Source organism: Hippopotamus amphibius, chromosome 1 (assembly GCF_030028045.1).
Source record: "Hippopotamus amphibius kiboko isolate mHipAmp2 chromosome 1, mHipAmp2.hap2, whole genome shotgun sequence".
Lineage (NCBI taxonomy): Eukaryota > Metazoa > Chordata > Mammalia > Artiodactyla > Hippopotamidae > Hippopotamus > Hippopotamus amphibius.
This window is the reverse complement of record NC_080186.1, coordinates 233,593,942-233,612,258: the sequence shown is the minus strand read 5'-3', so window position 1 is coordinate 233,612,258 and position 18,317 is coordinate 233,593,942. Positions and strand designations below refer to the sequence as shown.

Sequence of the window (18,317 nt, the reverse complement as noted above, 5' to 3'; positions counted from 1 at the left end):
GCATGCTATTCTGTAATCTAATCCCCTCTGTTATCACCAGGATGTCTAAGGGAAGGAGACAGGAAGGAAGACCACTTTCTGAAAAAGGTGGGATGATGAGGAATCATTTCTCAGTGCTTATTGTTGCAAAATCACTGTACGCTGATTCTGGAGACCTGATGTCTGCTCCTTTGAGAGACGGCAGTAGATCAGCAAGGCAAAAGTCTTGCTGGAAGGAAATGTGATTTCAGATTCGGGATAGGAGTTAGCGGAGTTACCAAATCCTATCCAACCAAGCAATCTTCTACCTTGAAGCTGATGTGCCTTAAGAGGAGAGAGGCCGTGCCCAGAGCAAATGAAAAATGCCACTCTTCTGTCACACGATAGTGTGCTAAATCTGCTCTCCATTTTAAACAGTACTCTCCTCCAAGTTTGGGTACGTGGATTAGGCCTCCAGAGCTTCGGCAAAGAGCACACTGCAACATGAGTTTCAGGAGTGCCTCTCACCTACTCAAGGACATCAGCTCCAGCAATTCTGCATCCCTTCCCACCCCCCACCTCATCCTCAATTTCTCCCATTCCCATAAGCATATAAACATTCTTTTATTCCCCCCCCCAACCCCCACTTAAAAAGAAAACAAAACTTCTTCTCCAGGCATTTCCCCATTTCTCTGCTTTGCTCTAGGTCAAAACTCGTCAAATGAGATGACTATACTCCAATTTCTCTCTTTCCATTCTCTCTGAAATTGCAATATGGCTTTTGCCCCACACTCTACAGAAATGGCTCATTGAGGACTTCACTTTGTTAAACCCAATGGTCAGTTTTCGGTCCCCTTTTACTTGCCTTCCCAGCAGGATTTGACACCATGGAGCTCTTCTTCCTCTTTGAAACACTCTCTTCACTTGGTTTCCAGCACACCACCCTCTTCTGGCCCTCCTCCTGCTTCACAGGTCCCTCTTCCTCCGTCCTCATTGCTGGACCTCCTCTTCTCTTCTACCTCTTCTTGCTGGGGTAACGCACAGCTAAATCCTGGGAATTTTCTTCTCCATCATCACTCCCTTTCCAATGGCATTTAGGCTCTATGACTCTAGAGACAGTGTGTCATCAATACGCTGACAATCCCTAGTCTGTCTTTAGTGCAGACATCTCCCCAACGCCAGGCCGCTATAGCCAGCTGCCTTACTCTGCAACTCCACTTGGGTGTCTAGCAGACATCTCAAACACAACCTGTCTGGAGCAGACCTCTTATCTCTTATCTGCTCTTCCAAACCTGCCTCAACTCTAGACTTGCCCATTATTTCATGGCAGTTCCATCCTCCCAGTTGCTCAGACCAAAAACTCTGGAGTCTTTTTGACTCTTCTCTTTCTCTTTCACTACACATCCATCCTGCAAGGGCATACTACCTGCCCTACCTTCAAAACACATCCAGAATCCGACAACCTCTCGCACCCTCTGCTGCTACCTGCTGGGTCCAACCCACCATCCTCTCCATCCTGAATCACTGCAATCACCCCCACCCTTCCCACTTCCTCCCTCACCCCCCTGTTCAGTCTGCTCCCTGCACTGCAGCCAAAGTGATCCTGTCCAGACCCTGCAGCTCATGTCTCTCCCCCGCTCAAAGCCCGGCCACAGCTCCTGTTTGTCTCGGGGTCAAGGCCAAAGTCCATACAGTGTCCCACGAGGCTCTCACGGTTTTGTCTCCAGCACTGCCCTGACGTCATTTCCTTCTGTGCTCCCCTCACTCACTCTCTCCAGCCACACTGGCCTTCCTGCTCTTCCTCATACTCACCAGGAACCCCCTTGGGGCTTTTCCCCTGGCTTCCCTTTATTCCTGGAAAGTTCCCCCAGATGTCTTCACGACTAGCACCCTCCCAACCTCCAAATCCTTGCTAACGTAGCACCGTCTCAACACACCTTCCCAAATTTCCCTGCTTAAAATCGTACTGCCCGCGCCTCCCGTTCATGCTCCCTCCCCCTTCCCCGACCTCTATTTATACAGTTGACCCTTCAACAGCAGCAGGCGTTAGGGGCACTGAGCCTCTGGACAGTGGAAAATCCAAGTATAACTGTATAGGTGGCCCTCCACATCCACGGTGCTGAATCTGTGGATTCAACCCACCTAGGATCCTACAGCACTGTAGTGGATATTTAGTGGGGAAAAAAATCTATGTATAAGTGGACCCTCAATGTTTAAACCCATGTTGTTCAAAGTGCAGTGTCCGGAAGGCACCCGCAGCAACCTCCACTCACTGAAACGCAGCATGCATGAAACCCATGCTGAAAGAACCCCCAATGATCACAACAGTGGTTTCAGAAACCCACACCCTGGCCTTGTATATTCATTGACTGTTAAGCCTGGAAGGGCCCTGGAGAGCCTTTAGCCCAACTCTCTCCCTCACTATGTAGAGAAGGCGCTGAAGCCTGGAGCAGTCCAGAAGCCTAACTGACAAGGAAATACTCTCTGAAATGTCAGTTTTCCTTCTCCTTCTCTCTTCAAGTCTAAATTATCTCTTGTTTAAAATCTGTAGAAACAGACATTTCTGTGCATGCAATGAGACAATTCCAAATATTGAATGCTTGTTACCTACAAGGCACTCCGCCCTAAGAAACCCAGCTACAGAAGCCATTCTTCTGCAGCCCTGACTGGCAGAGTAAGCAGAGAAATGACCCTGGGCCAGAGGTCCTGCCCTTCACGCTGCCTCTAACTCACCAGAGGATGCTGAAGAAACCACTCAAGCTCTCTGGGCCCCGGTTTCCTCAATCCGTCATGAGCGGAGTGGACAAGGGCATCACCCAACTCGGTGTATAAAGTGTATAAACAAAATATCCTCTGACAGAGGCCTTTTCACAGATCTGAACAAACTGCGAACAAATCCGAACTTATCACGGTATGCAAGGCCCTGCACACGCTGGCGTTTCTGCCTCACTCACTCCGCCGTACTGTGCCAATATTCTTCCCTCAGTTACACACACACATCCACACACACACACACAACCAGGCTTTGTGCCCACCCAGCTGCCCTCACACACACACTCTCACGTACGTCCCCACCCCCACAGGCACTCGCACTTACACCTGCACACACACTTACTCTCCGCAAACTAGGTTTTCGCAGGTTGACACCCTTTCATCCGGCGGGTCGGGGCTTTAACGTCAGCTGCGCATCCTCTCTGAGACAGACCATATCTTAGTATTCTCCATTTCAGCACCCGATGGTTTTCCTTTCTGTTACTTACAACAATTTACCATCATTTCACATGTTTATAAATTTCTTCCTTAGTAGACTCAATGCTCCATAACGGCAAAGGTTAAATCTTTTTATTTACCTTTGCTTCTTATCCCCAGCATTTAGCATTGTGTCTGGCACCTGGGAGGAATTCAATAAATACTTACGTAATGTGTCAATTAATATGATCCCAGGCCTTTTCCCCAGTAGCTGATTCACTCCTCTATGATCACAGTAAGAGGACAGCGAACTCAAATACAAATGCATGTAACAGCATGCATTGCTCTTTTGGAAGATATTGATTCATTGAGTTATGTAGATTCTCCAAATGTTGACACATTCATTGCACAATATGTTTAAAACTATGTTTGTTAATATCACTACCATCTCATTGGGAAAGTCCTTAAGTGTTGGGAAGATGTCAAACTCGTGATAGCAGACACAAGTGTTCCCAGAATTCTCATTTTCACTTGACAGTTCTAATCTTATCATTAGCAACAAACATTGCCATTTGTTTTCTCTAAAGTGCCAGGCTCACTTCATTCATAGTTGAGAAAATGTCTGTCAGATACCCAAGTCTGAATAATCATATTTTGTCTGTCATCATTCTTTCAAATAAAAATAGCATTCCATGAAAGAGAGAGATCTGTTCACAGCGCAACCTACTGCACCAGTGTTTTCCCCCAAAGCAACCATCACACTTTAACGTGTGCCAGCGCACTTCATGTGTATTTTGCACGCTTCCCACATCACAAAATATTAAAGAGACATTTACTACAGGGTAAAGATGTGTTACATTTTTTTTTTAATTTTCCTGTTGCTACTGTTTCATCAAAGACATCGTTAACTGACACCGGTTTTCTCCTCTGGGAGTGTCTGGCAGTGAAGAACACGGTGCCTGTTAGTGCAGTTTGGTGCTACTGCACTGATTTGTGCTAAGGCACCAGCAGTTTTACCCATCATTGCCTTTGTGACATCAGTGAAAAGGTCAACACATAGATGAAAAAGCAAGCAACACCTTAGTATTGTTATGAAAATAATTTTAACCTTGCAGACCCCTGAAAAGTTTCAACAAACCCTCAGGGGTCCACCAACCACACTTTGAGAACTACTGGCTTACAATATTGCACTAGCTCATTCACAATTGGAATAAACTAAAATTTTTGCCAAGAACACAAATAAATAGCCTTAATATACAATTTTTTAAATTTATATTTTATAGTCAAAATGCCTTGAAAAAGATTGTTAGAATAGAATAAAGTTAGTGGGAAAGTTAGCGCACACATATTTTTCAATTTCAAAACTTTCAACAAAGCCTCAGTAGTCAGGATAGTGTGGTGCTGGCATAAGGACATGTGCCAATATGGCACTGACATAAGGATAGGTAATGTTATTTTTTAACATTTATTTATTTATTTTGGCTACACTGGGTCTTATTTGCAGCACATGGGATCTTCATTGTGGCATGTTTAGTTGCGGCATGAGGGATCTTTAGTTGCAGCATGAGGGATCATTAGTTGCATCATGTGGGCTTCTTAGTTGTGGCATGCATGTGGGGTCTTGTACCCTGACTAGGGATCACACCTGGGCCCCCTGCATTGGGAGCCCAGAGTCTTACCCACTGGACCACCAATGAAGTCCCTAGATAATATTAAAAATTGAGAGTCCAGAAATAAACTCTAACATTTATGGCAAACTGATTTCTGACCAAGGGAGCAAGACAATTCCATGGGGAAAGAATAGTTTCTTTAAGAAATAATTCCGGGACAACTGAATATCACATGCAAGAAAATGATTGGACCCCCTACCTCAAACCGCAGACAAAAATTAAACTTGAACCATACAAAATTTTAATTAAAAAGGGGACCTAAATGTGAGAACTAAAACTATAACACTCAGAAGAAAATCTAAGAGTAAATCTTTGTGATCTTGGGTTAGTCAATGATTTTTTAGATGTGAAACCAAAGGCAAAAGTGATAAAAGAGATGGATAAGTTGGACTTCATCAAAATTTAAAACTTTTGTCCTTCCAAAAGACACCATCAAAAAAAGCAAAAGACAACCCACAAACTGGGAGAAAATATTCGGAGATCATATATTTTATAAGGGACTCATATCCAGAACATATAAAGAACACTTAAAACTCAATAATAAAAAGACAAATGAGCCAGTCAAAAAACCAAGCAAAATATTTGAACAGACATTTCTCCAAATAAGGTACACAAATAGCTAGTAAGCACATGAAAAGAAACTCAACATTAGTCATTAGTCATTACAGAAATGCAAATCAAAACCATAGTAAAAAACTGCTTCACACCCACTAGAATAGCAATTACAAAAAGTAATACTAATAGCAAGTATTGGCAATAATTTAGAAACCTGGAACCTTCACTCGTTGATGGGAATGTAAAACGATCCGGCCACTTTGGAAAATAGTTACAAGTTCCTCAAGATATTAAACACAGCTACAATATGACCCAGGAACCCCCCTCCTAGGTTTATGCTCCCCCCAGATGAAAATATATGTCCATACAAAAACTTGTACATAAATGTTCACAGCAACATTATTCATAATAACTAAAAAGTAGAAACAACCCAAATGTATATCAGCTGCAGAATATGGTATTGAATATTAGGATGTGGAATATAAATATTTCCATATGATGGAATATTATTGGGCAATAAAAAGGAATAAAAAGCATTATGCTAAGTGAAAGACGTCAATCACAAAAGACCATATATTGTACGATTCCATTTAGATGAAATGTCTAAAACAGGCAAGTCTAAGGAGAAAGAAAGTAGATGAGAGGTTGTCTAGTGCAGGGGACTGGGGGAAGGAGATTAATGCATAGCTGATGGATATGAGGCTTCTTTGGGAAATGATAAAAATGTTCTAGAATCAGATCATGGTGATGGTTGCACAACTCTGGAAATATACTAAATGCCATTGAATTATACACTTCAAATGAGCGAACCTGATAGTATGTAAATTATATCTCAGAAAGCTGTTAAAAGGCACCACGAGTCAAGGAAGGGTAACCATACTCACATAAAAAGAAACACTTATCAAAGTTTCCTTTAGGAAATTTTCAGTAGCTGTAGGCAATCAATATTTGATTTTTTTAAAAGTCTGCACTAAAATTATTCACCAAAACCAGAAGCAGGTTATTCCCCTGCTTTACTAAAAATGATTCATCTTTGATGCGCTAGTGACATCTGCGAAAACGAAACGTGGGGGTCTCAGTAGGCCTTCCTTCCAAGGTCATGTGATTTCTGAAAAAGCAACCTCTGAGTCTGAGGTCATCAGAGTGTTAACTCTGGGGATGGCTGGTTAACACCAAACACCCTGATCAAACGTATGACCACATATACATGTAATATAATAAAGACCACATCCTCAGCTCAGAAAAAGAGCTAAAGACATTTCTAATAGAAAGCATACCGAATACTCTTCCTTCTTAGAGTGAGATCTTCCCCAATATTGGAACCAAATAGCCATGTCTGACTCCCATTTTCCTTTCTTAGCTAAATCCTTAAAGAAGGAAGGAAGGAAGGAAGAAGGAACGGGAGGGAGAGAGAGGAAAGGAGGAAGGAAGGGAGGGAAGGAGAGAGAAGGAAGGAAGGAAGGGGAAACTCAGAGATACTTTCGTATGTCTAAAGTGGTAAAATCAAATGATCAAGGGAAGCAAAATCAGAGGACTGGAAAGAGCCAACCCTCCCTACCCCCACCAGCCTCTGTCCCCACCTGCCAGACATCAGACAGGGGCACAATAAATTACCCTCCGCGAAGTGGGGAAGGAAAATCCAGGCAGGAGCTTATGAATAAATAAGGCTCCCTCCCACATTTCCACTTGACCTTGGCCGATTTATCCTTACAAAATCCAAGTCGATAACTAGAAAGATACTTGATATTTACCAATTTTGGGGTGACCGATTTTAAATCTCTGATTTAACTCTTTAAAGGGCTTTCATTTGTGGCTAGAGAAAATAATGTTGCTGATGATGAACACTGAATCCTCGAAATCTCAGCTGGAACATTTGGAGTCTCCTCTTGTATACTAGGTTCTGATGGCGCCCCCCTGCCCTGTAGAAGCACAACCCTCTCCCCTCAGTAGTCCCAGCCAAGGAGAGCACACCTGCTGGTAAGGCGTGATGACTCACTGCTCTCACTTCTTGTGGTTGTGTTGCTTTGTTTTGTTTTTCCCTAATGCTCAACTTTGAAATTGGAAAGAAAGAAAAGAAAGGCAACCACATCCTTGGTACTCTCAGTATATAAATAAGAGCCAGTCAAGAACTGAAAACAGATTTTCACATTGATTGATGTGGGGACATCAGCCACAATGAGGAGCTCCGCTACCTTTCTGGCAGCCACTCTCTCGATTGTCATTTTTCTCCTTCTAATTCCACAAGGTAAGACTGATTCTTGTCATTTCCATTATAACAATTAGGCAAAATGGAGCAGACTTGTTGGCAATATTAGCTAAGTGTACCAAAAGGAGGGTTTTTTCCTGCAAGCCTTAACATTCTTTCTTGGATTCTACATATATCTTTATTTTAAAAGGAAAAGCATACTTCTTTCTTCTTTACAATATCTTTATGAAAGATAATAGAATCACAAGTGCTGTCAATTTGTGGCTTGACAATTGCTGAAATGGACACTGTAAAAACAAGTAAACAAACAAAAAGCTCTTAAGTTGGGAAAACAAATGGTACCTTTCAGGAAAGGAACAGTGATGCCTCAGCCTTTCTTGCTGCAGAAAATGCATAGATAGTTTTAATGACAAAATCAACTATACTTCAATAAATAAATAAATAAATCTCTTTTAAAAACCTGACCTAGACACAACCCAAAAATCAGGAATGATTCGAATATTTATCATTATTTCTCTAGGCTAGTGTATCCTCGGGAATATATTAGGACATTGCGAGCATCCCCCCATCGACTCTTTGGAAGGGCTATAGTATTCTGTATTAAGCTTATTCTTTGATGTACGAAGTAGTAACCAACTTGCCTGGTTTTGTGTGAGCTGCATATGCATCAGTTTGAAATACTGTAAAAGTCATGGGATTATCACTAGAAGGATAATAGCCCCTGGACAGCTCTGGATGTTTCTTAAAAGTTTTCCAGGCAGTGAGAAGCACTCTGGGGCCAGGCTGAACTGTGCTGGGGCAGCCGTAAGTTTTCCCCACGTTCTGGCAGCCTTTGGCGATGGAAGGGGTGGGCAGGGGCTGACGTAACAACCAATCTTACCAAAAATTCCCAAGGAAGTTCTCTGGTTTATCCTGCACCTAAAATTTTTAGAAATAATAAGGTTGCAGGGCATTAGAAACCAAAGGGTGGGCAGAGTACTATAAGCACGGCCTAGCACCACTCTGTTCGGGCATGTTAAACCCTCCACAACAGTGAAACAGAGCAGATTTTAAAAATCCAATCATCTCTTTTCTTCAAAGGAAGCAAGAAAACCAACTTACTCTTTGTTTCCTGTGGCCAGAGAGAGTAGTGTGGGTCCCTAAAGGGAACAGACACAGCAAAGCAAGACTCGATGCTCTGCATGGCCGGTCTCAACCCTTCTGCACGTTAGAATCCTCTGGAGGATTTTGAAACAATACTGACATCCCAGCCCCAGCCCCAGTGATTTTAATTCATTTCGATTCTGGGTGGGAACCAAGAATTACTAGTTTTAATAGCTTCTCACCTGCTCTAAGTCCTATTCCCATATCCTAGGCTGTGGGAGATGGGGACCTTTTTCTGAGGCAGTACGTGTGCTCACCAAACACAGGACTCTGCAAAACAAAGAATTATACTGAGTTTACGATTTCTGCAGCCTAGACGGTCCAAAGATGCATCTTTGGAATCCATCTATTCATGGTACACCGCAGGAAAACTGAAATGTTGGTGACGTGCTCTTGGTTTCTCCAGGTTCCTTATACTTTTAGTTCTATAGCCTAGGACTTCCCCTTCCCAACTCCGTTGTGGAAAAGAGCCTTTCTGGACACCCACTTCCCTTTCCCCCACTCTCAGCATTTACACCTCATTGCAAATCTGGCAGTGAGTTAGCTCTAATAATGGCATAATAAGCAATGTGCCCCACTGAAGGAACCGCGAGCCCCAGCCAATGGTCAGGAGAAATGCTTGGGGAGAATCCAAGAAGATCTGGTGTAGGAAGGTGGCACTGAGAGTATATCACAAGGGCACAAGATCCTCTCAGCCAATATCAATGGTTTGCCTTGTGCTTTTGTCTCACCGTTCTCTAACAATGAATCTCTACTCTTGGTCTATCATCAAGGAAATTTGACTAAGGCCGAATCCTCTCCCCATAGCCTCTTCTCTCCTCTCTTCATTAGAAAAGGGCTTAGATTAAACCATGTGGTTCAGTCTGGAGATTGAGGGGAGCTCCATGTGCAAAAGATATTATTCTCTCAATTTATGAATGAGAAGAGTGCAAATTTCAACGAGCAAAAGTCTCACAACGACCAAAGAACTGCTGGGTAGGGTCACAGCTAAAAGGTGCTAAAGTCAGTTTGTAAGCTGTGGGGTTTTGCAAGGGCTTGGGGTGAAAAGGGTGGTTTTCAAGCTTCTAAAAGCCACTCTGCTTCCGCAGATTAATACTTAGCCAGAAAAGGAGAGGGGTGGGAGGGCACTCACAGCTGCCTTCATCACCAGCAGCCCCTGGAGCGCCCGTTGCTGGTATAAATCCATGCACATTTGTCTGCTCTTCGCAAGCCCTGAGGCCTGAGGTCAGTGATTGTGACCGATTTCCAGCCTGATAATTCCTGGAACTGCCAATGGCATGGTTTCTGTGGGTGAAAGAGCAAGACCTTCTCAGAGAGTCCAACAGGAATGGGATTTACATTCAGATATCTGAAATCCACCTGAAAGTGGGGAGGATGCTCTCGTCTCCCCTTCTCTCTAAGTGGGCAAAGCATGTCTAGTCTTAGAAACGTGGCTTTAGGTAGAGCTCTTTGGGGTGGTCACTGATATGACTAGTCTTTTTCTTTTTAACAGATCTCTGTGTAGAAATTATTGGAGGAGATCCAGTGACTCCTCACTCAAGACCCTACATGGTGCTACTTAAAGGGGGAGAGATCTGTGCCGGGGCTTTGATTGCAAAAGACTGGGTATTGACGGCAGCTCACTGTAAACTGTAAGTGCTTAGGTTTTAAAAAATGTTTGTGGAGATATTCTAACTTGGGGGAATATTAATGAAGAGAGTAAATACCACTAAAGCCACAGGATCTTTACATCACTTACATCTTTGGCAACTTGCTTTACCCCAAAAGGGAGTTGAGCCCAGACTCAGCCCCAAAGAATCAGACCAATGAGAGAGCAGCACCCAGAGCTCTTTCAGAAGGTCTCCTCTAGAGCCACCCAGCTCAGGTGCTGCAAGTCTTTGCTTCTGGTTTTGACTTCATGATGGTACCGAAGGGTAAAAATTTCTGTGTCCCCTCAGGGGCCTGAACAACACTGTCAAGGAGGGAAAGCTTCTTTTGAATGCCTTCCTGTTTTTCTCATGAACGTCTCACGCCTCAGCCATCTCTTAACTACTATCAACCACTGCCTTCAAACCTCTTCCAGGGCTGGTCTTTTCTCCACTCCCTAAATCAAGCCTGTAAACCTGGGCTGTCTATTACAATAGCCACTGTCACGGTGGCTAGGTAAATTACCTATGGCTGTATACATTTACATTAATTACAGTTAAAACAAATTACAAACTTAGGTCCTCGGTCTCACTGGCCACATTTTGAGTCCTCAGTAGCCTACCTGGGGCTCCATATGGGACAGTGCAGATTTACAGAACATTTTATCAGCAAAGTATACTCTCCTGAAAGCACTGTTCTAAGGTCTTAAGTGAGACATATCAGCTGTGTAATGGAAAAACAGCAGTGTGAATATATGGTTGGTGTAGTTGTGAATGATAACGGCCTTCATCGCTAATACACCAGAGAGTATCTTGATTTCATTAAGCAAGATGAACCTTTAACATGGAGTAAGAAAGGAAAGACTCCTGGGGCCCTCCTTCAGCCCACCATCCCCTCAAATACACATGCTCAATGCCATGCAGACAGGGTCTTCCACTAAGCCATCGATTTCTGAAAGTTTTCCTATTTAAGATAAGTTTATTGTTCCATTACAAAGATTTCTTCGGTGCATTCGTCTGCAACTATCCAGTGTCTTTTGCGTTGTCTCTAGACTCCTGAGGCCTCCATTTTCCAGTCCTCTGCCACCTGATCCTCTGTCATAACTACAGGAAGGCGGAGAGGACAGCAGTAGAACCCCAACAAAGATCCCAAGACGGGGCTCAGCTGCCAGGCAATTCTCACATCGTGTGGTTTGCAGTGAACCTCGTTTCGCTTGTTACAAATAAGCTGCGGGTGATCTTGATGATGAGACATTCATACACTTTCTTTTTATTCTTTAAAGTACACGTTTTTTTCTGAGCCACAAACAGTATTTCCACAGCAAGCATATTTACAAATGGGATGATGAAACCGATCCACACACAATATGCTCCGCTCCTGATTTAAAGAGTAAACCAAATTAACGGTGTTGGGTCTGTTTTCAGGAACAAGAGATCCGAGATCATCCTTGGGGCTCACTCAATAAGCAAGAAAGAGCCTGAAAAACAGATCATGTCCGTTAAGAAAGAGTTTCCCTATCCATGCTATGACCCGGACACACACGAGGGTGATCTTAAACTTCTAAAGGTACAAATCTTTGATTATACTTTTGATTGACTTAAAAGGCATAGAAGCGCCCACTCTCTGGCCACCAACATGGAAACCTTTCTCAGTGCCCCGATAGCTACAGACGATCGCTGCATAAGGGGGGGGTAGGATACAATTTAATTAAAAATGTGGAATTTTTATTTATTTTTTAAATTAATTTTTATTGGATGAATTTTTTAATTATTTATTTATTTATTATTTATTGGCTGCATTGGGTCTTCACTGCTGTGCGAGGGCTTTCTCTAGTTGCGGTGAGCGGGGGCTACTCTTCATTGTGGTGCATGGGCTTCTCAGTGTGGTGGCTTCTCTTGTCATGGAGCACGGGCTCTAGGCACATGGGCTTCAGTAGTTACAGCACGTGGGCTCAGTAGTTTTGGCTCACAAGTTCTAGAGCACAGGCTCAGTAGTTGTGGTGCACGGGCTTAGTGGCTCCTCAGCATGTGGGATCTTCCCGGACCAGGGCTCGAACCCATGTGCCCTGCATTGGCAGGCAGATTCTTAACCACTGCACCACCAGGGACATCCTGTAAATTTTAATTATCTCATTCTTTTAACTATTTTTGCTTGTCTTCCAACAGCTGAACAAAAAGGCAACAATTAATAAAAACGTGGCTATCCTTCATCTCCCTAAAGTGGGAGACGATGTGAAACCAGAAACTACCTGTCAAGTTGCAGGGTGGGGGAAGTTTCACAATAATTCACCTCCGTCTGATATTTTGAGAGAAGTCAATGTCACCGTCATAGACAGAAAAGTCTGCAATAATGAAAGGCACTATAATTATAATCCTGTGATTGGACTGAATATGATTTGTGCCGGACGCCTCCAAGGTGGAAAAGACTCTTGCAATGTAAGTAAAATAAGACCTCAAAGTTTAGCTGTTGGGTTAAGTCATGAGGATATAGAGAACCTGAAGTCACTCTTTCCCTTGTCATGGCATTGGCTTCTACGGGGTCCTAGTGCTTTTTAAGAGAAGTTTGATAAAACTCTAGTCAAATAAATTAATGTTCTCAGCTCAGGTGAGCTGTTCATCAAAAATAAGTTCACTGCTGGTGCATGGGTTGAACTACTACATCTTCTTGATTTTATATCAAAAATTACTAAGAAGAAATTTTTTCTCATTTTTCATATTAACATATATAGATCTAAACTGAAAAATGTGTAACACTCAGGAGAACTGAAGTCAGGGTTCCTCTAGAGCCTTCGGTACTTTTTCCCCATCTGAGCAATCCCCCAAAATTCCTCTGCCACTTAAGCAGGTAAGTCTGAAATGCCTGCATTCCCAAGACTGATTGAAGATCTCGGGTAAACCCCAGAGCTTCCCAGAGCCGAGCTCAACCCCGGGGAAAAACTTCCAAGCATGATGCATACCAAAAAACACACAAGCCTCCCTTACCAGGGTGCCCTGAGGAGGGCTGAGACAGGACTCTGCTTAAAGATAGGAGTAGAAGAACACCTGACAAAGGTTCAAGCTCTGAACACTGGTCTGTCACTTCTCACCTCACTGGGATGGAGCTGGGCCCTCAGAGCCTTGCATTTGCAGAACTCTATGTATAAGCCACAATGGCCCTGCACCCAGCACCACCCATCCTCCCTAAAGCCGTAGCAGGGAAACGGCCAGTCAGGTCTCTAGACCTTAAATACATATAAATATGCTAATTCTAAAGTTCCTTGAGTGAACACAGGGTCACACATTGGGTGGCTGTCACAGAAATAAAGCATGACTTACAGCTAACTGATGCCTCCCTCCCAGTGGAACCAGGCAGCTCTGAAGGGTAATCACGGACTTCCAGAAGCGTCCATCTAGCATCAGATGCTCAAAGGAGACCCGGGAGGAAGAGCCAAGAATAATGTCCGTTCCACAAGAGCAGAAATTTTTGTCTGTTTTGTTCACTGATTCGGACCTAGTGTCTAGATGACTACATGGCACGTAGTAGATGCTCCCATAAGTACTGACTAAACAAACAATGTTGCTAGAGAAGACCGGTGTTTGTGGGATTTTGAAGGAACTGACCTCCAAGGTCTAATTTTAATGTTCATTGATCCTATGATAGGGTAGTAGACTGGCAGATTAATAACACAATTTTTAAAATGTCATTTTCTCTTCCATGATTCCTGTATTCATGAGTTTAATTTTGAGTCTTTCACATTCCATATGCTCTTTAGAAATATTATTACATAACCTACTTCATTAAATGTTTCTTCCTCATTAAAAAAAAAAAAGAAAGGAGACTCAAGGGAGCAAGTTCTGTCTATTTGAGAAGGTGAAGGAAAATGTGGCTTTGGTTTTGTTCCTTTGGGAAGGCAGTTATCCGTGGAGGAATTAGAAAACATGGCTTTGGTTCTTTGCCTCAGTGGCACATCTGCATCTGACTATTTTATCCCTTGAGTTATTAAGCATTTTGAGAAAATGACAAACAGGAGAGTTTCTAAAGCAGAGAATCTGTCTCAAAATTAGTGGATTACACAAGCAATAGTACAAGTTTCATTTCAATTTTTACAGCTTCATAAATGAATCGAGAAAACTAATTTGAACATATTGTTGAATATTCCCAAATATTTCAGTTTTTTAAGCACTAATTGTCAAGGAAGTCAAGGTTGGTCTTAACTTCACCTAAAGTGCTCCACATGAAATGGAATTTCTTCCATTCTACTAGTGGTCATATTTGACGCTGGTCTCCATCATTCCTCTTGTTTTCCCCCAGGGAGATTCTGGAAGCCCTTTGATATGTGGAGGCACTTTCAGAGGCATCACTGCCTTTGGCCTTCCAGGGAAGTGCGGAGACCCTCGAGGACCTGGCGTCTATACTCTTCTCTCAAAGAAACACCTCAACTGGATAGCTAAGACCATGAAGCATGCAGTTTAGATCACTGTATTTCATTTCATTTGCTGTCCCTTCTTTTCTGTTAAGTTTTTATTGGAGTATAGTTGATTTACAATGTTGTATTAGTTTCAGCTGTACTGCAAAGTGAATCAGTTATACATATACATATATCAACCCTTTTTTTTTTTAGATTCTTTTCTCATATAGGCCATTACAGAATATTGAGTAGAGTTCCCTGTGCTATACAGTAGGTCTTTATTAGTCATCTATGTTATATACAGTAGTATGTATGTGTCAGCACCAATTTATCCCTCCCTCCCCTCCCCTGCTTATCCCCTGGTAACCGTAAGTTTGTTTTCTACATCTGTGACTCTACTTCTGTTTTGTAAATAAGTTCACTTGTACCCTTTTTTTTTAGATTCCACATATAGGTGATATGATGTGATATTTATCTTTCTGTCTGACTTACTTCACTCAATATGACAATCTCTAAGTCCATCCATGTTGCTGCAAATGGTATTGTTTTAGTTTTTTATAGCTGAGTAATATTCCATTGTATATATGTACCACACCTTCTTTATCCATTCCTCTGTTGATGGACATTTTAGGTTGTGTCCATGTCCTGGCTATTGTAAGTGGTGCCGCAGTGAACACTGGGGCACATGCATCTCAATTATGGTTTTCTCCGGCTATATGCCAAGTGCTATCACTTCTTAATTTAATCATAAATAAAATCAATTTGTATCACTGTACTTGTTCCTCTCCTATAACTTTAGCGGGCAGATCTTCACCAGCAAAGTGAAACAAAGTAATATAAACACTTTATGGATAATACAAGGGAGAGATCAAGGGACCAGTGTCACCTGTGTCATCCATGTGAAACATGACATGCAAACTTGGCTTGAATTATTCACTTCACTGATTCAATGGGGCCCAGCAGGAAAGACACTAAGGTGAGTCTGTCTAGTAACAAGTACAGTGAAGGGCTCAGCAATTCTGCAAGAAATAGAAACAGCCAGTCTGGAGCATTTGGATATAAAGGAAATGTTTGCCCTTCAAAGGCCATTGTTCCACATCAACATCTGCCATTCAGATTTGTGTGCAAGAACCTGAGTCAATGGGAGAAGCAGAAACAAGAAACGCCTTACAGTATTTTCCAAAGGCAGGTGAGAAACAGAAATTAAAACTCTAGGGATATTAATGAGGCACTTAGCTAGCCAGAAAAAGTATACAAGAGAAAGTCAGCCTCCTTTCTCAGTAATTTGAATTTAAGCCTTGGATTATCTAGGTGATTTCTTGGTTCTCCGTGTCCTTGAGCCTGGGTAGGTCCGATCAACATGGTGGTTACAGTGGCTGTCATCTGATACTAGGGAGTGAGTGCTGATTCGTGGCCTGAAAGTTTCCTTTGAGAAAAAACCTAAGATGTTTATTCAGCATATCGAACTTAGTGGGTAGTCATCAGCCCAGTAGCCACTTCAAGATGAGATTCTGTGAGCAGATTCCTTTGATTTCCATCAGTTCCTTTTGGAATATAAATCTTATATGTGTGTGTAGGTATACATATACAAATATATACATGCACACACACACACAGTATATTCAAACTAAGAACATACAGCAATGCTAAGGGACAGCTTCTTAAAACAAATGAAAGATTGTAGCTTAAAGACTGACCAAAATACTGGTCCACTGGTTTTCAACCATGGCTGCCCATTAGACTTACCAGGCTCTTTAAAATGACCAATGCCCAGGTCTCACCCTTAGAAATTTTTATTTAATTCAAAGAAAACCAGGACAAAGTATTCTTTTTATATGCTTCCCAATGATTTTAATACGCAGCTGGGGATGAGAACCCTTATATTAGAAAGTGAAGTCTCATGCTAATATCTAAAAGAGATGCTCTAAGAGAGTCCCTAGGATGATATTTTAGATGCCTGCTATAATCCCTAATTAGGATTTTAATAGCAACAATAGGATGGGTGGAATATTCCCTACTGGCAACATTTATTGCAGATTTTGAAGTCCACTTAAAAATAGTTGTATGAAACCCTTGTTCATTGTTGGTGGAAGTGAAAATTGGTAGAGCTTCTTAGGAAAAGTGGCAGTGTCTGTTAAAACTGAATGAACACATATGCTATGACCTAACAATTCTACTCGTGGGTATATACCAAACAGAAATGAGGGCTTTTTTCCACCAAATATGTGTTTGCAGATGTCCATAGCAGCTTTATTCTTAAAAGTCAAAATTGAAAATAACTCAAATATCCATCCATAATAATATGGATAAACAATTGTTGTATATATAATGGAATATTACACAGCAATGAAAATGACCAAGCTACACTTCCATGCAACAACCTGAATTACCCTTACAAATTTAAGATTGAGTAAAAGAAACCAGACCAAAAATATATACATATATTTACTGTATGATTACATTTATCTGAAGGTTGGCATAAGGCAAAACTAATTCATGGTGACAGAGGTCAGAATAATGGAGGCATGTTGATTGAGTGGATACAAAGAAGTCTTTGGGGGTAAAAAAAATGTTCACATCTTGATCTGGATGATTTATTCATATGATCTTGATCTCTATTCATAAATTAAACATTCATTGAACTGTACACTTAATATTTATGTGCTTTATGTGAATTATTACTCAATAAAACTTTTATGTTATAAAATTTTTGTAGCAAAGGCTTCTGTTTTGTATATTATCTATAAGTTCATTTTTTTCTTCACTGAAACTATATTCCAGACTTCCACCAAACCATCAGCAGTAAAAGATGTATTGCTATTTTTCTCAAATGAGAACATTGTTCGCACACCAGTATTAATTGAGAGAAGTGATCTTTGGTCATGTCATAGTGTCGTGAGATAGTTTAGGTAGAAGTAACCAGATCAGAATGGTGGGGGACACTGGAAATGGCCTCACTATTTTGCTCCTTTCCCTGCTGAACTTTTTCTTATAGTTTATACCTGGCTAAATAAGAAGATCAAATGAAAGCCATTAGCTTAAAGAAGAAGAGTGTGTATTGTAGGGACATATCATATTTGCAGCTTTCAGTGACCTAAAATTGTGTAAGGTAAGAATTACTAGCACTACCAAGCAGATTTTCTGAGTTTAAAAATGGGAAAAAGAACAGAATATATTGGCAATTTGTCAGGAGCATCCTAACACCTCTTGTATTTACTATTACACTTTTCAATTACCAAGGCTTTTATTAGTTTTTTGTTTTTTGTTTTTCTGAGGAGGGGTATTAAGGGAGTGTGTACACATTGGTAAAAACCATTTATGACAAAGCAAATAAATTAATCAACATATGTTAGCTGACACATACAAAACATTCCAAAGGGCACTAGAAAAATACAACATATGCTCCCTCAGCTCAATTTAATTGCCCAGAAGAAATAAGCATTTTAAAATTTAAATAAACAAAGATTCACACAGTAATAAAAGATTTTTTAAGACAACTAGAATAGTTATATTATCACAAAATAGGTGATACAGACTGATGCCAAGAGTTCAAAGCCAGGTAACATCATCCTGGAGAGGTTAG

The 18,317-nt window shown here is 41.5% G+C and overlaps 1 protein-coding gene across 1 annotated transcript; it reads left to right on the top strand.

The window, feature by feature from the left end:
* Positions 1–7,514: 7,514 nt before the first annotated feature.
* On the top strand, positions 7,515–14,854 carry GZMA (granzyme A). Its single transcript, XM_057700723.1, has 5 exons — positions 7,515–7,617; positions 10,214–10,352; positions 11,772–11,913; positions 12,513–12,782; positions 14,638–14,854. The coding sequence occupies exons 1-5, from the start codon at positions 7,548–7,550 to the stop codon at positions 14,797–14,799; spliced, it is 783 nt and encodes a 260-aa protein (XP_057556706.1). The 5' UTR covers positions 7,515–7,547; the 3' UTR covers positions 14,800–14,854.
* The last annotated feature ends 3,463 nt before the right edge of the window (positions 14,855–18,317 follow it).